This window comes from Urocitellus parryii, chromosome 8, assembly GCF_045843805.1.
Source record: "Urocitellus parryii isolate mUroPar1 chromosome 8, mUroPar1.hap1, whole genome shotgun sequence".
Taxonomy (NCBI): Eukaryota; Metazoa; Chordata; class Mammalia; order Rodentia; family Sciuridae; genus Urocitellus; species Urocitellus parryii.
This window is the reverse complement of record NC_135538.1, coordinates 53,754,825-53,777,982: the sequence shown is the minus strand read 5'-3', so window position 1 is coordinate 53,777,982 and position 23,158 is coordinate 53,754,825. Positions and strand designations below refer to the sequence as shown.

At 36.2% G+C, this 23,158-nt stretch overlaps 1 protein-coding gene across 3 annotated transcripts in view; it reads left to right on the top strand.

The window, feature by feature from the left end:
* The window catches only part of Afg1l (AFG1 like ATPase), a 207,183-nt gene that overhangs the window by 53,778 nt on the left and 130,247 nt on the right, over positions 1–23,158 (top strand). For all 3 annotated transcript variants that reach the window (XR_003300862.2, XM_026389658.2, XM_026389659.2), the window contains exons 3-4: positions 10,324–10,375; positions 22,955–23,056. Coding sequence is in view for 2 of the 3 variants with exons in the window: in XM_026389658.2 (XP_026245443.1) it covers positions 10,324–10,375; positions 22,955–23,056 (154 nt within the window). In the remaining variant the exon portion in view is untranslated. The remainder of the gene's footprint in view (positions 1–10,323; positions 10,376–22,954; positions 23,057–23,158) is intronic.

The following is a 23,158-nucleotide window of genomic DNA, read 5'->3' as shown; positions in this document are numbered from 1 at the left end:
TGTTTCTTTTCTCCTGGAATAGATGGCATGTTTCACACAGCAGTTTTATGTCTTGATTTTTCACAAAGAAGAAAAAGGTTAGAGTACTTTTCTTCCACCTACTGTTTTCCCAAGTGCTTTTAACTCAAAATAATCTTTATGCCAAGGTGACATATTTTGGAGTGGCAGATTCTGTCAGCCATCAGTGTCTACTGTATGTGTTGTCCTGTGGGTGCTGAGGTGATTTAAGACTCTATGCTTGTGGTGCAGTGGCCCTATTATAGTTTAGAATTCACACTTTAATAGGACATTTAGAATGTAAAGATATTTGGAACCTTTGAGGGCTGTATTCTGTTGGCTCCGTTCAGTAGGCCCAAAAGACACACTGATAAAATGGAGCTCTACATGCTTGGTGTTGGTCTGAGAAGAAGCTTCTGTTATTTTGCCTGAGGAGAGTGGCTAGGGAAGCCTACATGTAGGCTACATGTAGGGGTGCTGTAGAGAGATGTAGGGGGATGGGAGTGGTCGTATGTGACTATTTCACATCAAAATGTTTGCTCATCTCCCTCCCCCTGCCAGGACCTCTTGTTTCTAAGATCTTCAGTCTTTCTAGTGTCCATCCTCAGGGCCTCTTTCTCCCTGGCTGGCTGCTCTGTGAAATCCCCATCTTGCTTCTTAGTTAACTCTACTTTGTAAATGTTCGTCTTCCAAGTTTGTTAAGATCTCTAGTTAGCTGATGTCTCCTCTCTAGTCCTGTCCTCTTTGTACCTTTTTATTCCCTTATCCTTATGGCCAATGGGTCCCTTGGTAGAGGCACTCTTCCACTCTTTTCTAAATCATCCTTTAACAATTTTTCCTATAAAATTTTATTCCATATTTTGTTCATAGCATCCTTTTTAACACAAAGGAAAAAAATCATATATATATATATATATATATATATATATATATATACACACACACTTTGTAAATATTCTGTCTTCCAAGTTTGTTAAGATCTCTAGTTAGAAAAAGTTTTTTCTCAGCAAGAGAAACAATAAGAGAGGTAAACAGGGAGTCTACATCCTGGGAACAAATCTTTACTCCTCACACTTCAGATAGAGCCCTAATATCCAGAGTATACAAAGAACTCAAAAAATTAAGCAATAAGCAAACAAATAACCCAATCAACAAATGGGCCAAGGACCTGAACAGACACTTCTCAGAGGAGGATATACAATCAATCAACAAGTATATGAAAAAATGCTCACCATCTCTAGCAGTCAGAGAAATGCAAATCAAAACCATCCTAAGATACCATCTCACTCCAGTAAGATTGGCAGCCATTATGAAGTCAAACTACAACAAGTGCTGGCGAGGATGTGGGGAAAAGGGTACACTTGTACATTGCTGGTGGGACTGCAAATTGGTGTGGCCAATTTGGAAAGCAGTATGGAGATTCCTTGGAAAGCTGGGAATGGAACCATCATTTGACCCAGCTATTGCCCTTCTCGGACTATTCCCTGAAGACCTTAAAAGAGTGTACTATAGGGATACTGCTACATCAGTGTTCATAGCAGCACAATTAACAATAGCTAGACTATGGAACCAACTTAGATGCCTTTCAATAGATGAATGGATTAAAAATGTGGCATTTATACACAATGGAGTATTACTCAGCACTAAAAAATGACAAAATCATGGAATTTGCAGGGTAATGGATGGCATTAGAGCAGATTATGCTAAGTGAAGCTAGCCAATCCCTAAGAAACAAATGCCAAATATCTTCTTTGATATAAGGAGAGCAACTAAAAACAGAGCAGGGAGAAAGAACATGAGAAAAAGATTAACATTAAACAGGGACGAGAGGTGGGAGGGAAAGGGAAAGAGAAGGGAAATTGCATGGAAATGGAAGGAGACCCTCATTGTTATACAAAATTACATATAAGAGGATGTGAGGGGAAAGGGAAAAAATCAAGGGAGAGAAATGAATTACAATAGATGGGGTAGAGAGAGAAGATGGGAGGGGAGGGGAGGGGGGATAGTAGGGGATAGGAAAGATAGCAGAATACAACAGTCACTAGTATGGCAATATGTAAAAACGTGGATGTGTAACCGATGTGATTCTGCAATCTGTATACGGGGTAAAAATGGGAGTTCATAACCCACTTGAATCAAATGTATGAAATATGATATGTGAAGAGCTTTGTAATGTTTTGAACAACCAATTAAAAAAAAAAAGATCTCTAGTTAGCTGATGTCTCCTCTCTAGTCCTGTCCTCTTTGAAACTTTTTATTCCCTTATCCTTATGGCCAATGGGTCCCTTGGTAGAGGCAACAAATTAAAACAGTATGAAAGAATATACATTTAAAATTACATTGCTCTTGGGGCTGGGATCGTGGCTCAGTGGTAGAGCACTTGCCTAGTTCATGTGAGGCACTGGGTTCGATCCTCAGCACCACATAAAATAAATAAAATAAAGGTATTATGTCTATCTCTAACTAAAAATTAAAAAAAAAAAACCAAAATTACATTCCTTATCATCTCTGTTTCCTTTCCAACTGTTTATTCAACCATTTCTCTTTCTTGTTTTTGGTGTGTGGAGGGGTACTGGGGATTGAACTCAGGGACACTTGACCACTGAGCCACTTCCCAGCCTTATTTTGTATTTTATTTAGTGACAAGAGTCTCACTGAATTGCTTAGTGCCTCATTTTTGCTGAGGTTGACTTTGAATTCCCAATCCTCTTGCTTCAGCCTCCTGAGCCACTGGGATTATAGGTGTGCGCCACTGTGCCCAGCATCATTCAACCATTTCTTGATCCCTCCAGAAATTTCTAAGCATTTGCATGTTCATGTATGTTTGTGTATGCCCACATACCCTTGTTTCTTTCTTATATAATGGAACCATGGCATGTCCAGTTTCTTGTACTTTATAAACGACAACAGCAACAACAGCAACAACAAAACTTTTGACACTTTATCTAGGAGAATATTCCATATTGGGTTTTGTAGTTCTTATAAGAGATACTTTTTTGTTCTTAATTTTTTCATATGAATGGTCCATAATTCAACAGTTTTTTAACTTGCATTTTGTCTTTTTCTGTAATTCGATAGCTTTTTTAAAAAATATTTTTTTAGTTGTTGATAGACCTTCATTTCTTTATATGCAGTGCTGAGAATCGAACCCAGTGCCTCACACATTGCTGGGCCAGTGTGCTACCACTGAGTCCAGCCCAGCCCATGCAATTCAATAGCTTTTAATAGTGACCTAGTATTCTTCATGTGAATATTCAACATGTTCTGTTAATGGATTACACACGTATCTTAGTGAACACATATGGGCTATTCTAAGGATAAATTTCTAGAAATAAAGTTGTGCAGTTAAAAGTATATGTGCTTTACATTTTGATTGACAATTACAGATTGTCTTCAAAGATATTGCCACAATTCCTATTCTTGCCAGTTTGTGTGCTTGCCCATTTCCCTACATCTTTGATAATTTTATGTCCTCTCAGACTTTTAGGCTTTTGTGATGACAATATTTTAGTTTTATTTTAAAATCACACTTTTTTTTTATTGTGGATGTAGTTAAGTAGTCTTTCAAGTGTTTAAGCCATTTGCATTTGTTTTTCTTATTGATTTATAAAAGCTCTTTGTTTATTAAAAAATTAACTCTCATCTATAGTGTCGCAATTTTTTCACCATTTATTCTTTGCCTTTTTACTTTGGCTAGTGTTTTTTAAAATAGAAAGTTTTAATTTCATTTTTTTAAAAAATATTATTTATTTATTTATTTATTTATTTTTTTGGTGGACATAATATCTTTATTTTATTTTTATGTGGTGCCTCGAGCATGCCAGGCCAGTGCGCTACCACTTGAGCCACAACCCCAGCACCGAATTTCACTTCTTAAAATCTATCTTTTCCCTTATTGTTTCTGGGTTTACATCTTGCTTATAAGACATTATACATCAATATTGTACAAATAAACACTAAGACAGTTAGTGAAGATTACAAGGAAAGAAAAATGTAATTTGATGGACCATGACTCATTTATGAAATCCAGACATTGACATAAGGTTAGATAGAAGAGGAATTTCTTCCTTTGTCATAGGTAGGAGGAAGGAAAGGATGGGTATGGTAATGGGTAGGATTGCAATTTTGTAGAGAAAGGTGAAGGAATTCCAACCCAATGCCTTCTGCTTTCTCTTTATAAAGAAATAGGAGACATTTTCTGAAAGTGTATGTTAGTGTGAAGTGAGCTGAAAAGATTCTACAGACAAGGTAGTGAGCTAACCAGGGAAACAGAATTGTTGACGATAGGAGGGCCCTTTTAAGAGAGGGGTATGAGACTTTTCTAGCAATCTTGGGAGAGGTGATAGGAGGGGAGATATCTTAGTGTAAGTTTTTTCTATTTTTAGCTATCCTTCCATCATTTATTTATGATTACATTATATGTAGTTGAGAGTACATTTGATTCTTTGGAACTTATTCAGAATTCCTTAATGGCTTAATACATGGACTACAGTTGAAATTGTACCATGTGTTCTTGAACATATTCTTGATTTCTTGAGTGTAGAGTTTATATAGATGTAAAATTGCTTGATCTTACAATGTGTTGTTCAGATCTTTAGGAGGGGTATGCCAAAGTGAGTGTACTAGATCTGAGTATAAACAGGTATCCGTAACCACATGAAGTTGCAGTCTTCATTGTGAATGAGAAGGTCTTGTGATTAGGCTTACAGAGGTGTTCTCTGTCCTGCCCCCAACAGATAAGGAAATGGTTGGAGAGTTAATATGTCCTACATAGGGTCACATAGCTAATAAATGAGAGAACCAGAATTTGTACTCAAATCTTTTGGATTCAACTCCAACATTCTTCTGTTCTATCTTTTATGCTTGGTGGAGTTAGGTGATAGGTTATTACTGTTTTCCAACATCATCCTTAAACTTATCATCTGCATGTTCTAGATGGCAATATGATTGGATCCTCATCTTAAAATCATTAGAGAATGTGTCATCATCCCACTTTATAACACCTTAAGATAGAAATAACTTCAGAAAAATTTTATAATTGGTCACTAGAGAAACATTTCAGATTTGAGTCTAGTGTGCATTTTGAGAGTTGGAGGTGTATCAGAATCCTGGAAGGAAACAATTTACAACAGGTGTTTCAAACAAAGACTGAATCAACAGACTGCCAAGATCAGGCTCATGGTGGAACAAAGGATGGCAGGGATGAAGGAGCAGCCTAGTGAGAGCTGTAGAGGTAGCCGGAGGGAGGGGCCACCTGATGATCCTGGAGGGATGCAGCTATGCTGAGACTTACCTCTGAAGCAGGGAAGGGACAGAAGAGAAAGACCGGCTCCCTCTTTTTCTATCTCCCATCTCCTTCAGGTATGTCTGAACCAGCCAGGAACCAGCCATCAGTGTCAGCCTCCTGGGGTATAGAACAGAGAAGACATCTGGGGGAGAGGAGCAGCTGGAGAATAATCAGAGCTGAGGAGCAATGCAAAGGTGGAGTTCGTAGTCAGTGGTATAGTTACTTGATTTCTGAGACACAGGATTAAATTATAAGAATTAAAAGATTATAAAAACAATAAAAAAAAGGAGATTTAATGAAACTAAAAACTGAGGGTAGGTTGTGAGAAAATGTAAAGTAGGAGCATGCAAACGATGTGGGTTCCTGTGTAAACCTGCCTCTCCTTGAAATCACTACCACTAATAAAGAATTTAAACTCATGTACAACCAGAAGAATGAGAAATTATACTCCTTTTATGTATGATATGTCAAAATGCATTCTACTGTCATGTATAACTGATTAGAACAAGTGAAAAAAAGAATTTAAGAGCTTCTTTAGCATTCATTTTACAGCCTTCTAAATAGTATTGCTGTTCTCTATTTGATCCTCTGAGTTTTCCCTTAACATACAGGTTTTAAAATCCCTTAAAATACTTTCAATAATTGTTGGAAGACTGAAATTTTATTAGGAGAAAATTAGCTTGCCTCCCCAAATGAAAAGTCTTAAGAGTACAATAGTCTCCACTTATCCATGGTTTCATTTATCTGGGGTCAACCAAAGTCTGAAAATATTGAAAGGGAAATTATAGAAATAAACAATTTATAAGTTTTAAATAGCTTTCTTTAGGGCACATTGTTATAATTTTTCTATATTTATTAGTTAGTATTGTTTTCTAATTTATTAGTTAACATGTTCACTGAGAGTAAGCCTGGGTTACTACTACACATAATGTCATTTAGATAGACTGTGTTTAACATTTATTGGTAGAAAAGTATCCACTTTTTTTAAAAAGTAAGTATTCAGAAGGCTATCCATTTTGTTCATCAATTTATTTAGGTTAGAATCTGCATTGTGTGCTTATGTGTATGCATGTGTACATGCTACTGGGGTTTGAACCCAGGGCCTCACTAGGCAAGTGCTCTACCATTGAGCTAGCCCTTTTAAACATTTCTACATGTCCTTGTAAACATTCTGTTCTACAGCTCCAGCCCTTTTAAAGGTTTTTTGTTTTTTTAATTTTGACATAGAGTCTTTTTAAGTTGCCAAGGCTGGCTTAAATTTGCGATTTTCTTGTCTTGGGTACCTAAGTAGTTAGAATTACAGGCAAAATATGCATCTTAAACAATATTCATGTCATATTAAGTTACTGTGATCTGAGGATCTTCCTTGGTGCTAGATGGCAGAGTCTGTCATTTTCTAAATATTCCTATAAAATAAATATAACATAAATTCTGCATGTAAGATCGAATATTATCAAAGTATCCTTTCTTTTTTTTAATATTTATTTTTTAGTTGGACACAATACCTTTATTTTATTTATTTATTTTTATGTGGTGCTGAGGATCGAACCCAGGGCCTCAGGCGTGCTAGGTGAGCACTCTACTGCTGAGCCAAAACCCCAGCCTGCAAAGTACCCTTTCTAAAATATATTGATTTATTGAGTGGGAAAAAGAGAAGATAGGATCATGGGTTCTACTCTTTTTTTTTTTTTTTTTTAACCAGCACTGATTTTTTCACTTTGCCATCTTTACTCCCCCTCCACTTTTTTTTTTTGCCTAAACTTCCTTTATTCAAAATATATTAATTATATCATGTGAACAGTACTAGAGTAAAATCATTCCTTCAACGGTTCCTGCAAAATGTATTTCAAAGAATTATGAATTGCCATGACGTTACCAGTTACCTAATACAGAATGTTGCTTTCAAAAGATTTCCAGTACAAAGAATATGCTCAGAGATTATTAGGTTTTATGCAAGTTGTCCAATTTGAAGTTGTTCTAAAATTGTTTAAAAGCATAAACGCTTTTTCTGGCAAGTTGAAAATAGAATAACCAGTGCACAATAATGCTCATATAAAAAAGAAAGAAAGAAAAATTAAGAGGTTTTGGCAGGAGTGGAAATCTGTTTTCAGTTGAGATGTAAGAATAGATGGGAGAGTTAACATGCAGAGAAACACAGGGAAACCATCCAGGTGGCAGAACCAACACCAAGATCTTTTCGCCTGGCCTAAACAAGGATGAAGTCTAGAAGGAGCCTTATGGATTTAGGGAGAGGTTTCTGAAGCAAATTGGCCTGAAACCATACATTATAAAACAAAACCAAAAACATTATGGAGTGGTTTCTGACATCTAGCTTTTGAGATTTTTTTTTTTTGGCCAGATTATTGACTGCTCTGGTGCTAATTAGAACTACATTCCCCAGCCCTTTTTTACTTTTATTTTGAGACAGGATCTTGCAAAGTTGCTGAGGGTCTTGCTAAATTTCTGAGGCTGGCCTTGAATTTTGTGATCCTCTTGTTAAAGCCTCCTGAGTCATTGGGATTACAGGTGTGGGCTACCATGCTGGGCTAGGATCCTTTTTTAAAAGGTAAGGGGCCGGGGCTGTGGCTTAGCGGTAGAGCACTCACCTAGCAAGTGCAAGGTGCTGGGTTTGATCCCTAGAACCACATAAAATTAAATAAAATAAAGGTATTGTGTCTAACTACAACTAAAAAAAAAAAGGCTGAATAATATTCCATTGTATGTGTATGTCACAAAAAATCTGTTTATCCATTTATCTGTGGATGGACTCGTGGGTTGTTTCTGTTTTTTGGATCTTGTAAATAATGCTGCAGTAGAATAGGGATGCAGATATCTTTATGAGGGGGTGACTTCATTTTCTTTGGCATGTTTCCAGAATGGTTGTAGGTGTTATAATAGTTTGAATTTTAATTTAACCTTCATACTGTTATCAATGTACATTCCCACCCACAGTGTGCAAGAGTTCCCTTTTCTCCACACTCTAACCAACATTTACCTTTTGTCTTTTCGATTCAAGTCATCCTAAGAGGTATGAGATACTTCATCATGGCTTTAATTTGCATTTCCCCAATTATTAAACATGTTGGGCACATTTTCATATGCCTGCTGGCCATTTTTATGTTATACCTATATTTTTTGAAGTTTCCTTTTGCTCTCAGCTTGCTTCTGTTTTCTTCTGAAATTTTCCCTCAGTACATTTGCTTTGGTCTCTTTCTTTTTATCTTGAAAGTTTTTTTCAATGCTATCTTCTTTTATTTTTATTTTTTTGAATTGAGGATGGAAGTGAGGCCTCATACATGCTAGGCAAGTGCTCTACCACTGAGTTACATCTTCAGTCCTTAAAGTAAAAAAAAAAAAAAAAAAAAATGTTGATTTGTGGCTGTTGATTTTTTTTTTTAATTTAAAAAATTTGTCAATTCATTTTAGTTTTTTCAGATACTAGCAAGCTGATTAGGAGAAAGTTTGACTATTCTTTACTGTTAGGTGATCTGGTGGGGATCCAGGTCCACACCTAAGTGCCTTTGGATCTTTTTCTGGAGATTATTCACTTTCTCCAGAAAAAAATTTCTCCTGTTCCCTTACTTGCTGAGAATGTGCCTGACTGCTATTGTTTGGGAAGCTAATCTGGGAGACAAGGGGATGATTACACGGTGGGTAAGTGGTAGAGGGGATGTAAGTTCAAGTCATGTGTCTTGGGAGCCCTTACTTGGGCTGCTTTTCCTGTTGCCTTCTGCACTGAATCCTCAGTGGGGCTTCACAATCTTCCCCTCCCCCAAATTTTTAAATTGTGGTAAAATACACGTAAGGCTTAGTATCTTAACTATTTTTACGTATACAGTTCAGTGGCATTAAATACATTCATAATGTTCTACACCTATCACCACTATCCATCTTTTTACCTTCCACAAATGAAATTCCATATCTATTCAACAAGATTCCCTATTTTCCTCTCCTTGCAGTTCCTGTCCACCACTTTTCCCACTTTTTTTTTTCCTTTGGTACTGGGGATTGAGCCCAGGGACATTCAACTACCGAGCCACATCCCCAGCCCTTTTTAATATTTTATTTAGAGACAGGGTCTCAATGAGCTGCTTAGGGCCTCACTAGATTGCCAAGGCTGTCTCAGCCTCCCGAGCCACTAGGATTACAGGCCTGTGCCACTGTGCCTGGCTTTTTTTTTTTTTTTTAAGGTACCAGGAATTGAACCCAGGGGCTCTTAACCAATGGCCTGTGCCACCATGCTCTGCCTATTTTTTATTTTGAGACAGGGTCTCACTAAATTGCCCAAGCTATCCTTCAACTTGCAGTCCTCCTGCCTCAACCTCCTGAGTTACAGCAACCTCCTGGAATTATGCCTCACTGTACAGCCCCTTTTTTCTACTTTCTGTCTCTAATTTTTGGCTGTTCCAAGTACTTCATATAAGTAGAATCATACAATATTTGTTTGTGACTGACTTATTTCATCTAATGCAATGTCCTCAAGGTTTATCCACAATGTATCCTGTAACAGAATTTCCTTCCAGGCCAGTACAGTATTGCAGGTCTGTATTCCCAGAAGATTGAAGGTTGAGACAGGAGGATAGAAAGTTCAAAGCCAGCCTCTGCAACTCAGACACTAAGCAATTTAGTGAGACTCTGTCTCACAATAAAATACAAAAAAAGAGAGGCAGGGGATATGGCTCAATGGTAGGTGCTTCTGGGTTCAATGCCTGTTACCAAAAAAGAAAAAAAGAATTTCCTTCCTTTTTTAAAAAAAAAATATATTTTTTTATGTAGTGCTGAGGATTGAACCCAGTGCCTCAATGCATGGGAGGCAAGCACTCAACCACTGAGCTACATACAACCCCAGCCCAGAATTTCCTTCCTTTTTAAGGCTGTATAATATATGGCCTCCCAGACTTTTGCATCATTTTTTCCCCTATTTGTTGTGTATATTAGCCTTTCTATGTCCTGTATATGACACAATTAGGAATACTATATGTATTACTATACTAAGTTATATTCATGATGGAGATTTATAATTTGTTTTTAATTTGCAGCTTTTTACAAGGAGCAAACCTCCAAAGGGCCTGTATGTTTATGGAGATGTTGGTAAGTGTTAAAATAAGTTTGGGGTGGGCCAGTTGGAAAGTTTTACAGGTTTTGTTCAGGGATAACTTTAATTTCCATCCCTTAATCCACTACCAGCAAGGAACAGGATGAGGGGGTGAAGCAAGGGAGGGAGAAGGGGGAAGAGGGCAGGTGACTCAGCTTTCACCCTTTCTTCTCTCTAAATCTGGCTATAATTTAAGTCAGTATTAGATACTACGTTAGGATGCAAAAATGATATAATGCATAAAGTGAGTTACTCTCAGGGAAGGAAATCATCTGTGGGTAGTTTATTAGATAAATTAAGATCTATTACCCAGTGCTGCTTGACTCAGTTTAATTCTTTTAAAAAAATAAACTGTTATTTTCTATTTAATTTCCACTCATATTTCTATTTATTATCTAAGCCCTTAGATTAATAACTTAGTTATTATTATCTTTTGTTTTGAGGTGGGGAGTATCATTATATTGCCCAGACTGGCCTTGAACTCCTGGGCTCAAACTATCTTCCTGCCTCCACCTCCCAAGTGCTGAGACTATTAGTGTGTGCCAATGCACCAGGCAATTATCTTTAATTTAGTTGGTAGATACTCTTAATGCATGAGTGATAACATTTCCTTGGTCTCCTTGTACTGTCCCTTGGGCACAGACTCACATTTTGGTGGAAACATTCTTTTTTTTTTTAAATATTATTTATTTTTTTAAGTTTTTCAGCGGACACAACATCTTTTGTTTGTATGTGGTGCTGAGGATCGAACCCAGGCCGCACGCATGCCAGGCGAGCGCGCTACCGCTTGAGCCACATCCCCAGCCCCGGTGAAAACATTCTGAGTGGTCACTTTCTAGATTTTCCTACTTAGTTCATGTCTTGTTCCTGAGGTCTTCCTTGACCTCATTCTTGCTGAAATTCTTTATTCCCCGGTTTTCATCTCTTTCAAATGAATCTTTACTTGTAGCCCTAAACCTCTCCCTGGTTTCCTACATCCACTGATGTCAGGAAGGTGGCTCCCACTTCTCTTAGTTCTGTTGCCTTCTAACTTGTCAGTTATTTCTTTTATTTCACATTTACCACTCAAATTTACATGGGAGGAGCTCAGTTTTGGACCTAGATTAATAAACACTATCCAGGTTCGCCTTAGAGCCATAATATATTTGTTATGAGGGAATGCTGTCAGGGGTTATTTTCTTAGTAAAAAATTTAGAACAAGAAAAAAAAATAGTTACAGTGAATGAATAAATAGTTACAGTGTGTTAAAAATAAAACTTCTTTTTTGTCTTATTTGTATTACCTTTACACACCTGTTTTGCATTTATAAAATTCAAGTTCTTAAATGTTACAGACTTAAAAAATATTAAAGGAGCTCAAATTCTATTCTGCTTTATTCTATTATGTAAAAAAGCTGTTCTTTTTTCTTAGTTCATTGGCTAGTTGGAATTTTTGAGATTTATGTGTACTTAATTTTTGTGTGTGTGTGTGCTGGGGGTTGAACCCAGCACCTCATATATACTGGGCAAGCCCTCTACCCCAAAGCTATATGCCAGGCCCTCACATGTACTTATACTTTTTATTTATAACCAAATGATTAGTCAGTTTTATGTATCTATATACTTGGGTACCTCTATGAGATCTCATTCTGTTGTTAACTCTCATTTTAGCTTCCTGAGAATATTTTACTTCCTCTACCTTCATCTTCATGTTTCAGTCATTGTGAAAATCAACATCCTTGTTTCTCCCATTACCTTAATCACTTAATTGTAAGTGGAGATGGTTATTAAAATAACAACTGCTTTCACTTCTGTAAAAGGACTTATTTTTAAAAATCTCATAAAAATTGTTGGATTTTATTTTGGAAAATATAGCCATATTCTAATGAATTGAAGAGTAATACAGCACAAGTAATTCATATGAATTCTTGAAAAAGTTAGAAAAGATGTAACATCATAGGGTGTTCACAATGTAGGCTGGATGAATGGCAATGTTTGGGTAGAGGTTTAGAATATAGAGAGAAGAGAAAGTAGTTCTGAAATAGGAAGTGAGATGAACATTTTGGTGGCTAAAATCAGTTTAGAATATATACAATATAGGTAATAAAAAAGTCAAGTTTTCATTTTAAGGGCTTTCTGGTTGAGAGAGAATAGTCTCAGAATTCCATCACAAGCTCTTATTTTTAAAATTTTGCCTTTTTTGGACTTGGGAAACAGGTACTAGAGAGAGAGAGAGAGAGAGGTTTTTTTTTTTTTTTAATATTTATTTTTTAGTTTTCGGCGGACACAACATCTTTGTTTGTATGTGGTGCTGAGGCTCGAACCAGGCCGCACGCATGCCAGGTGAGCTCACTACCACTTGAGCCACATCCCCAGCCCAACCCCTCATTCTTGTACTGGGTTTGTGCTCTGTCATGCCCACTTCACTCTATTCTCTTCTCTTAGATGGGTCCAGATGATTGAGTCAGATGGACCCTAAATTCGGGGAACTTCTGCAGAGTTGATGTATAAATTGGAAGGATTAACATGGTTCAGTCTTGAAAAGAAATATTTTCATTAATAGAATGTTCACCCCATCTCATACTGAAGCTGAAAGTTTCTATTGTAGCACTGAGCCGCTTCATTGTTGTTCGACAGCTTTTTTTTTTTTCAGGGCTTCAGGGCTTGACCGGCAAACTACAGCAGTGATCACAGGTTAACAATTTCTCTGGTATATTAGAATAGAATCAAAGTACACTTTGGTTTTTAGTCAATTTTTTTCTCTCTTTTGGTTTGGACTTCCCTGTTTGACATTGATACTGGGCTCTCAATTTCACCAGTTGAAAGATTTTTAAGGTTAGGAATAGGGAAGCCTAGTTCTTCCGTGCCTGGAGGTGGTGATGGAAGGCACCACTTCCTGCTACTTCTGCAGGGGGAATGGTTGTAAAAAGGGACCGCTAGGGGGTGCTCTCGAGTAGTCATTTTTGGCTTCCCGATTAAGGACTTGGATGTTTCAATTTAGTTTCAGGTTTTACAAGTTAATCCCCTAGAAAGAATTTTTTTTTTTTAACAACTAAAAAATATTTTTATTTATTTATTTTTTTTATAAAGTCTGCCTCATTTTTCTTTTCTTTTTCTTTTTTTTTATTGTTGGTTGTTCAAAACATTACATAGTTCTTGATATATCATATTTCACATTTTGATTCAAGCGGGTTATGAACTCCCATTTTACCCCATATACAGCTTGCAGAATCACATCAGTTACACTTCATTGCTTTACATATTGATATACTCATGTCTGTTGTATTCTGCTGCCTTTCCTATCCTCTACTATCCCCCCTCCCCTCCCCTCCCCTCCCCTCTTCTCTCTCTACCCCCACTACTGTAATTCATTCCTCCCCCTTGTACTGTTTTTCCCTTTCCCCTCACTTCCTCTTGTATGTAATTTTGTATAACCCTGAGGGTCTCCTTCCATTTCCATGCAATTTCCCTTCTCTCTCCCTTTCCCTCCCACCTCTCATCCTTGTTTAATGTTGGTCTTCTTCTCGTGCTCTTCTTCCCTAGTCTGTTCTTAGTTACTCTCCTTATATCAAAGAAGACATTTGGCATTTGTTTTTTAGGGCTTGGCTAGCTTCGCTTAGCATAATCTGCTCTAATGTCATCCATTTCCCACCAAATTCTATGATTTTGTCATTTTTAATGCAGAGTAATACTCCATTGTGTATAAATGCCACATTTTTTTTATCCATTCGTCTGTTGAAGGGCATCTAGGTTGGTTCCACAGTCTTGCTATTGTGAATTGTGCTGCTATGAACATCGATGTAGCAGTGTCCCTGTAGCATGCTCTTTTTAGGTCTTTAGGGAATAGACCGAGAAGGGGAATAGCTGGGTCAAATGGTGGTTCCATTCCCAGCTTTCCAAGAAATCTCCATACCGCTTTCCAAATTGGCTGCACCAATTTTCAGTCCCACCAACAATGTACAAGTGTACCCTTTTCCCCACAACCTCGCCAGCACTTATGGTTGTTTGACTTCATAATGGCTGCCAATCTTACTGGAGTGAGATGGTATCTTAGGGTGGTTTTGATTTGCATTTCTCTGACTGCTAGAGATGGTGAGCATTTTTTCATGTACTTATTGATTGATTGTATGTCCTCCTCTGAGAAGTGTCTATTCAAGTCCTTGGCCCATTTGTTGATTGGGTTATTTGTTATCTTATTGTCTAATTTTCTGAGTTCTTTATATATTCTGGATATTAGGGCTCTATCTGAAGTGTGAGGAGTAAAGATTTGTTCCCAGGATGTAGGCTCCCTATTTACCTCTCTTATTGTTTCTTTTGCTGAGAAAAAACTTTTTAGTTTGAGTAAGTCCCATTTGTTGATTCTAGATGTTAACTCTTGTGCTATGGGTGTCCTATTGAGGAATTTGGAGCCCGACCCCACAGCATGTAGGTCGTAGCCAACTTTTTCTTCTATCAGATGCCGTGTCTCTGATTTGATATCAAGCTCCTTGATCCATTTTGAGTTAACTTTTGTGCTTGGCAAGAGAAAGGGATTCAGATTCATTTTGTTGCATATGGATTTCCAGTTTTCCCAGCACCATTTGTTGAAGATGCTATCCTTCCTCCATTGCATGCTTTTAGCCCCTTTATCAAATATAAGAAAGTTGTAGTTTTGTGGGTTGGTTTCTGTGTCCTCTATTCTGTACCATTGGTCCACCCGCCTGTTTTGGTACCAGTACCATGCTGTTTTTGTTACTATTGCTCTGTAGTATAGTTTGAAATCTGGAATCGCTATACCACCTGATTCACACTTCCTGCTTAGTATTGTTTTTGCTATTCTGGGTCTTTTATTCTTCCATATGAATTTCATGATTGCTTTCTCTATTTCTACAAGAAATGCCGTTGGGATTTTGATTGGCATTGCATTAAACCTATAGAGAACTTTTGGTAATATCGCCATTTTGATGATGTTAGTTCTGCCTAGCCATGAACGGGGTATATTTTTCCATCTTCTAAGGTCTTCTTCAATTTCTCTTTTTAGGGTTCTGTAGTTTTCATTGTGTAAGTCTTTCACCTCTTTTGTTAGGTTGATTCCCAAGTATTTATTCTTTTTGAGGATATTGTGAACGGAGTGGTTGTCCTCGTTTCCATTTCAGAGGATTTGTCGCTGATATACAGGAATGCCTTTGATTTATGCGTGTTGATTTTATAACCTGCCACTTTGCTGAATTCATTTATTATCTCTAATAGTTTCTTTGTAGATCCTTTTGGGTCTGCTAGGTATAGAATCATGTCATCTGCAAATAGTGATAATTTAAGTTCTTCTTTTCCTATTTTTATGCCTTTAATTTCTTTTGTCTGTCTAATTGCTCTGGCCAGTGTTTCGAGAACTATGTTGAACAGAAGTGGTGAAAGAGGGCATCCCTGTCTTGTTCCAGATCTTAGAGGGAATGCCTTCAATTTTTCTCCATTCAGAATGATGCTAGCCTGAGGCTTAGCATAAATTGCTTTTACAATGTTGAGGTATGTTCCTGTTATCCCTAGTTTTTCGAGAGTTTTGAACATAAAGGGATGCTGTACTTTGTCGAATGCTTTTTCCGCATCTATCGAGATGATCATATGGTTCTTATTTTTAAGTCTATTGATGTGGTGAATAACATTTATTGATTTCCGTATATTGAACCAGCCTTGCATACCAGGGATGAATCCTACTTGATCATGGTGCACAATTTTTTTGATATGTTTTTGTATCCGATAGAAAGAATCTTCTGTAGAGAAAAGCCTAAGGCTTTATTTAGGATTCTGTATAGACCAAACCAAAATTGCTAAATAGGTGAAATTTAGTGTTGGTTTCCTCTCCATTCTTCATGGTCTCTTGACCATGTTCTTCCCATCTCTTGACAAATGTTATTGAGCATTTGCCTTGTGCCAGGCCGTGTGTTGCTTCTGGAGTTGTAATGGCGAATAAAAGAAGATCTAGACTTTGCTCACTTAAAGAGCTTAGAAACTTCAGGGGGCAGAGACACAGGTGAGGCAGAAGGATCACAAGTTTTGAAGGCCAGCTTCAGCAATTTGGAGAGACTGCAATTTAGTGAGATCCTATCAAACAAACAAATAAACAAACAAACAATAAATAAATAAAACAAAAGAAGCCTACAAACTAGTGCAATGACCTTGAAACATATTTGAACTTGACCCACAGTAAGAAATATATTTTATACATTCTGACCTACTATATGATGAATGTATATATATACTTGTTTCTGAAAAGATTATTTCACAGAAGAAATATGATGCATTTGGATATTTTCTTTTATATTTCACGACAAAGCAATTTTGTTGTAGTGGCAGTTTGAAAAGCCAGGGACTAGTGACTTTAGTATCTATCACTTTATGCTGGTGTATGCATATCTCACTACTGCAGGTGTGGACACTTCTCATGGCTCTTCTGTAGGTCACAGCTTTCTCCTCTTCTACACTAATGTAATTGAACTCAATTATCCCAGCCTTCTAGCAAAAAGTCTGACCCACTTCTAAACTATTTTAATCTAAACTAGTCTGAACTGCTTGCCAAATTGGTACCATTGAATTAATAGGTTAATGGGTACCATTGGATTAATAGGTTACCTCTGCAGATCATGTGCATTTTAAGGAGAGTCTTCTAACTGGATTTCACTGAAAACTTTGATGTATCCATTGAACAATCACCCTAAGTCCACCTTTAATTTTCCCCTACCATCTAGATCCTGGAAATCAACATTTTACTTTTGTCTTTGAGTGACTACTCTAGGTTTCTTGTATAAGAGCAGTCATGCTATTTGCTATTTGTCATTTTGTGCCTGGTTTATTTTACTTAACAAACGTTCTTCAAGATTCATCCATGAATCTTCCTTTTAAGGAATTTTCCTTTTAAGGCTGAATGACACTCTATTTTATGAATATACTACATTTTGCTCATTCATTTGTCCATTATTAGGATATTTTGGATTGTTTCATCTTTTGGCTATTGTGACTTATGCTATGAACATTAATGCATAAGTATTTGTTTGAATCCCATATGCATATTGGGTTTAATATTATGAGTAACTGCCATTCTGTTTTCCACAGCAGCAACACCATCGTCATTCCCTCAAGCAAGGCCCAGGATTCCCCTTTTTTTTTTTTTGTACTGGAAATTGAACCCAGGGGTGCTTAGCCACTGAGCCACATATCTAGCCCATTTTAATTTTTTTAATTTTTGAAGCAGGGTCTTGCTAAGTTTCTTAGGGCCTTGCTAAGTTGTGAGGCTGGCTTTCTGGCTTTGAATTTGAGATCTTCCTTCCTCAGCCCCCAGAGTTGCTAGGATAACAGGCATGCACTACCATACCTGGCTAGGATTCCAATTTTTATATTTTATATAAATATTTTATATTTTCTCACCAACTTGTTATTTTTTGATAATAGCTATTCCAATGTATGTTAAATGGTATCTTGTTGATGTTTTGATTTGCTTTACATTAATGATTAGTAATGTAGGGTATCTTTTCAATGTCTGCTCTTTTATATTTATCCTTTGTCAGGTGGGGAAGTCTGCTTCTCCTAGTTTGCAGAGTTTTATCCCAAATGTGTGCTAAGTTTGTTAAATATTTTTCAAATGTTGTGATGGTAACATCAGAAAGGTTTTCTCCTTTATTCTCTTAATATGATGAATGACACTGATTTTTAAGGTTAAGTCATTTTTTTAAGAGAGAGAGAGAGAGAGAGAATTTTTTAATATTTATTTTTTATTTTTCGGCGGACACAACATCTTTGTTTGTATGTGGTGCTGAGGATCGAACCTAGGCCACACACATGCCAGGTGAGCGAGCTACCACTTGAGCCACATCCCCAGCCCTTAAGGTTAAGCCATTCTTACATTTCTGATATAAATCTCATTTGATAATGGTGTACTATCCTTTTTGTATATTGTTGGTCTCATGAAATGAACGGGGGGGCGGGGGGGGGAAGTGTTTCTTCCTCTATTTTTGGAAGGTTTGTGTAAGATCGGCATTATTTAATTCTAACATATTTGATAGTTTTCACTAGTGAAGCCATTTGAGTCTGGAGTATTTTTTTGTGATAAAATTATTAATCATAAATTTAATTGCTTTAATAAATGTGAAGTTAATTAGATTTTCTATCTTTTATTCCAGTTTTGCCATTTTATGTCTTTAAAGAAATTTACTCCTGCCTGGTATGCGTGCGACCCGGGTTCGATCCTCAGCACCACATACCAACAAAAATGTTGTGTCCGCCGAGAACTAAAAAATAAATATTAAAAATTCTAAAAAAAAAAAAAAAAAAAAAAAGAAATTTACTCCTTTATCTAAGTTGAATTTATTGACATAAAATTATTTATAATACTTTCTTATTATGCTTAACATCTTTAGGAACTATAGCGATACTGTCTTTCTTTCTTGATACTGTTAAATTTGTGTTTCAGGTCTTTTTTTCTTGGGTAGTTCAGCGAGGGTTTTGCCAATTATTTTTGATGTTTTCAAAAGATCAGGTTTTGGTTTCGTTGATTTCTCTATTGTTTTGTTTTTAGTATTATTGATTTCTGCTTTTTAAAAAATATTTTTTAGTTGTACATGGATGCAGTATCTTTATTTTGTTTATTTACTTTTATGTGGTGCTGAGGCTCAAACCTAGTGCGTCATATGTGGGAGGCTAGTGCTTTCCTGCTGACACACCCCAGCCACCAATTTCTGTTTTTTATTATTCCTTTTTTGTTTTTCTTCTCTCTACTTGTATTTGGGATTAAACCCAGGGCCTTATGCAAGTCCAGCAAGCTAGGCAAGCCTGAGCTATATCCTTAACTCCATTTTGAAACAGGAGATTGCTTAGTTGCCAGGCTGGCCTCAAAATTGTGATCCTCCTGCCTCAGCCTCCCTAATAACTGTGATACTACTTTGGGATTTATTTGCTGTCTTTTCTAACTTCCTAAGGTAGAAACTTAAATGATTGATTTTAAAGTCTTATTTGCTAATATGAGCATTTATTGTATTTTATTTTGGTACCCAGGGTATTCCACCATTAGCTATAACCCTAGACCTTTTTATTTTTTAAATTATTTATTTATTTATTTAGACCTTTTTTATTTTTATTTATTTATTTTTTCAGAGAGGGTTTTGCTAAGTTGCCCAGGCTGGCCTTGAACTTTTGATCCTAGCTGGGATTACAGGTGTGTGCTACTGTGCCCGGATTTCTTTTCATTTTATAGCTTTTTAACTTATCTGTATGAGTGTCTTATAGAGATTATATAATTTTTTTTTTTTTGCCCATCAATGTTAGCCTTTTTATTGAATTATTTGGCCCACTTGAACTTATCAGCATGGTAGAATTTAAGGCTACCTTCTTCCATTTGTATGTTTTTTCTACCTTTTTTGTTCTTTGTTTAAATTTAAAAAAAAAATTCTGCTTTACTTACATGATTTGCTTGTTTTTTATATCTTTATTATTCATATTTTTATTGTTTGATTCTTTTGTTGGTTTCTGTAAAGTTTAAAATATGCACTTTAATTATATTGTATCCTTTCTCCAAGTTATGCTATCTAGAGCTTTATAACAGTATTCTTTTATTTCTCTCACCAATTAAATAATATTTATGCTATTATCATAGACTATACTTCTATGTAGATTACTAAATCCATAATACATTGTTAATGTTATTTAAATAGCTAATTACTGTCTAAAGAAATGTAAAAATGATAAAAACAAATAATCACCCATGTATTTATCATTTCTTGCATTCTTCATTTCTTTGTGGTGCTTGCTTTCTGTCTGGTATCATTTTTTCTTCAGCCTAAAGAATACTCTACTTTTTCTCATTTTTTATTATATACTTGATATTGTAAATATTAACTTGATGAGGATGTGGATTTAGTTTTCTTCTTTAATGTGTGTTAGATTTTAGAGGGTTACTTATATGCCATTTTGATTTGTTCAAATTCATTTCCTTTCTTCATTCTCTTTCTGTCTTTCTTTCCCTTAGTGTTGGTTATATTCTTTTTGCGGGGGCAGTACTGGGGATTGAACTCAGGGGCACTCAGCCACTGAGCCACATCCCCAGCCCTATTTTGTATTTTATTTAGAGATAGGGTCTCACTGAGTTGCTCATTAGCGCCTCACTTTTGCTGAATTTGAATTCATGATCCTCCTGCCTCAGCTTCCCCAGCTCCTGAGATTATAGGTATGATTTTGATGTTGTAGGAAAGATGTCTTCTGGTGTTTTATAGATTGTTTTCTTTCTTTTTTTCTTTTTAAGTTTTAGTTGTCAATGGACCTTTTTTTTTTTTTTTTTTTTTTTTAAATATGTGGTGCTGAGAAACCCAGGGCATCGCATGTACTAGGCAAGTGCTCTACCACTGAGCCAAACCACAGCCCTAAATTGCTTTCTTGAAAGGAAGAAGAACAACTCTCATTCTCAGAATCCATACTAATCCCCTAAAGAATGCTGAGTTAAAAGAGTCACATGCCCACAATTGTGCCAGCCATACAGTGCAAAGGGTGATGGGTATTTCAGTGGATCCACCCTGTGATTGACACTCTCACCAAAGGGGCAGTCTCAGAAAGAATCGATTTAGAACAGACAGGGAGAGGGGGAAAAAAGGGACAAGAAAAGAACATAATGTCCATTGTAGTTTCTAAGATAAGATAATATATATGTGTGTGTGTATATATATATATATATACACACACACATATATATATATGCATATATATTATATATATTAAATATATGAATGTAATAAGGCATATATAAATAAAGATATCTGCATCTTTATATATATTAAAATCTCAGGTTCTACAGAGTGGTATGTTTTGTTAATTTTGTTCACTATCATAAAGCACTTAAAACAGTATCTTACACATTTTAGGCATTCAGTAAAAGTATATTGATTAAATGAATAAAAGGACACTAATTTTACTTATGGTGACCTTTGAAATTCAAGAGGTCAAAATTCATGTAGCCTAGTCAATCAATCTTTCCCTTTATGACTTTTTCCCCTTTTTGGGGAGTGGGTGGTGGTTCTGAGGTTTGAACCCAGGGCCTTTTGTTTGCTAAGTATGTGTTCTATCACTGAGCTACATTCCCAGCTCCCTCTAATTTCTTCTTTTGCTTTTATCTCCAAAAACTTTACATAATGACCTTATTGTATATAAAGCCCATTTTTTAAAAAAGCACAAATGTTAAGTTCAAATATATATATTATTCACACTTTTGGCTAGATAATTCATACATATTTTTCTGGATCTAGAAGTATACTATGCTGAATGCAGCAGAACTTGAAAGTTATTACTCCTTGGTAAATGTAATGATTAAAAATCTGCTGCCGGGCTGGGGATGTGGCTCAAGCGGTAGCGCGCTCGCCTGGCATGCGTGCGGCCCGGGTTCGATCCTCAGCACCACATACCAACAAAGATGTTGTGTCCGCCGAGAACTAAAAAATAAATATTAAAAATTCTCTCTAAAAAAAAAAAAAAAATCTGCTGCCACTTTTTCCATTAAGAGATTCTGTATTGAATATTTTCGTAAAAAATTACTTTTCAATCTAAGTGGCCTCTTCACTAAAAATTCATTTGGGAATTGTATTTTCATATACAAAAATATTCTGGCACTCAGATGACATGTGCTGAGAATCATCTTGTGGAACAGAGGAAACACCCAAGGATGAGAGTCAGATCTTCTTCCTTCCTGAGCTGTTTTTGATTTTTTGGAAATTGCAGCTCCTAATAGGAGAGCCTGGCTTCTGTGGGGTACAGGAAGCAGGGAGGATGAGACATAGAGCTAGCACATTTTGGCCTGGCCTTCTGAGGGGTGCTAGAATATGAATTTGGACACTGCCACTGTCCCTAGAGCACTGGGTTTTCTGTGAGAAAATAAGGCTTTTTGTGCATGCTTGTGTTCACAAGTGCTCAGACTGATGACTATTCTATTTCTAATACAATTGTAGTGATGAAAAGTTTCAGTGTTGAAAATGAGATAATTTAATTATAAGGATTGACTATCAGAATTTCTTAAGTAGGCCTCATTTTGAAATTCCCAGTTTTTTAAAAAGGGAAGTATTGTAATTGACTGTTCTTTAGCTCTAATCTACCTCTGTTATTTATTTTCAATATTTGTGTTGGGTACTGATCTTTCTTTTTCACCTTTCTCCTCTTAATTTTTCTTTTTTTTTGTTTCTGAATTTTCCCCCAGTGTCTGGAAAAGTTCCTTATACATAGTAATAATACAATAATTAATTAATTATCTTATTTGTACTAATGTCTTTTGAAAGAGAAGACTGAAGATTAATCTGTTAATCTTGCCAGGTTATGAACATAGTTCTCTAGGGAAAATTGCCCCTGAAGTGTTGACTAAATGTTATATTTCCTAAAAACAAGATTATAATTGAAAAAAGTATTATCTACATTTTTTTTTCCCTTGGCTAGTTTAACATATAAAGTGAACAGCCCCCTCTATATAAGTAACACAGTCTTCAGCTTTCCAGTAGGAGGGTGGCTTCATTATCTCAAACCTAATGAACAATCATTACAGCAATCAGCACATACTGTTTTAATAATATTCTTTAAAAAGATTTTTTTTTTATTTTGAAGGTACAGGAAAAACAATGGTGATGGACATATTTTATGCTTATGTGGAAATGAAGAGGAAAAAACGGGTCCATTTTCATGGTTTCATGTTAGATGTGCACAAAAGTAAGTCAAGCCGAGTGATTTTTCAGTGGGCATACTCTAAAAATAGTTTTCTTACATGAATAACACTCTTAAAAAATTAGATATTTGCCTGAAGCAAGCTTT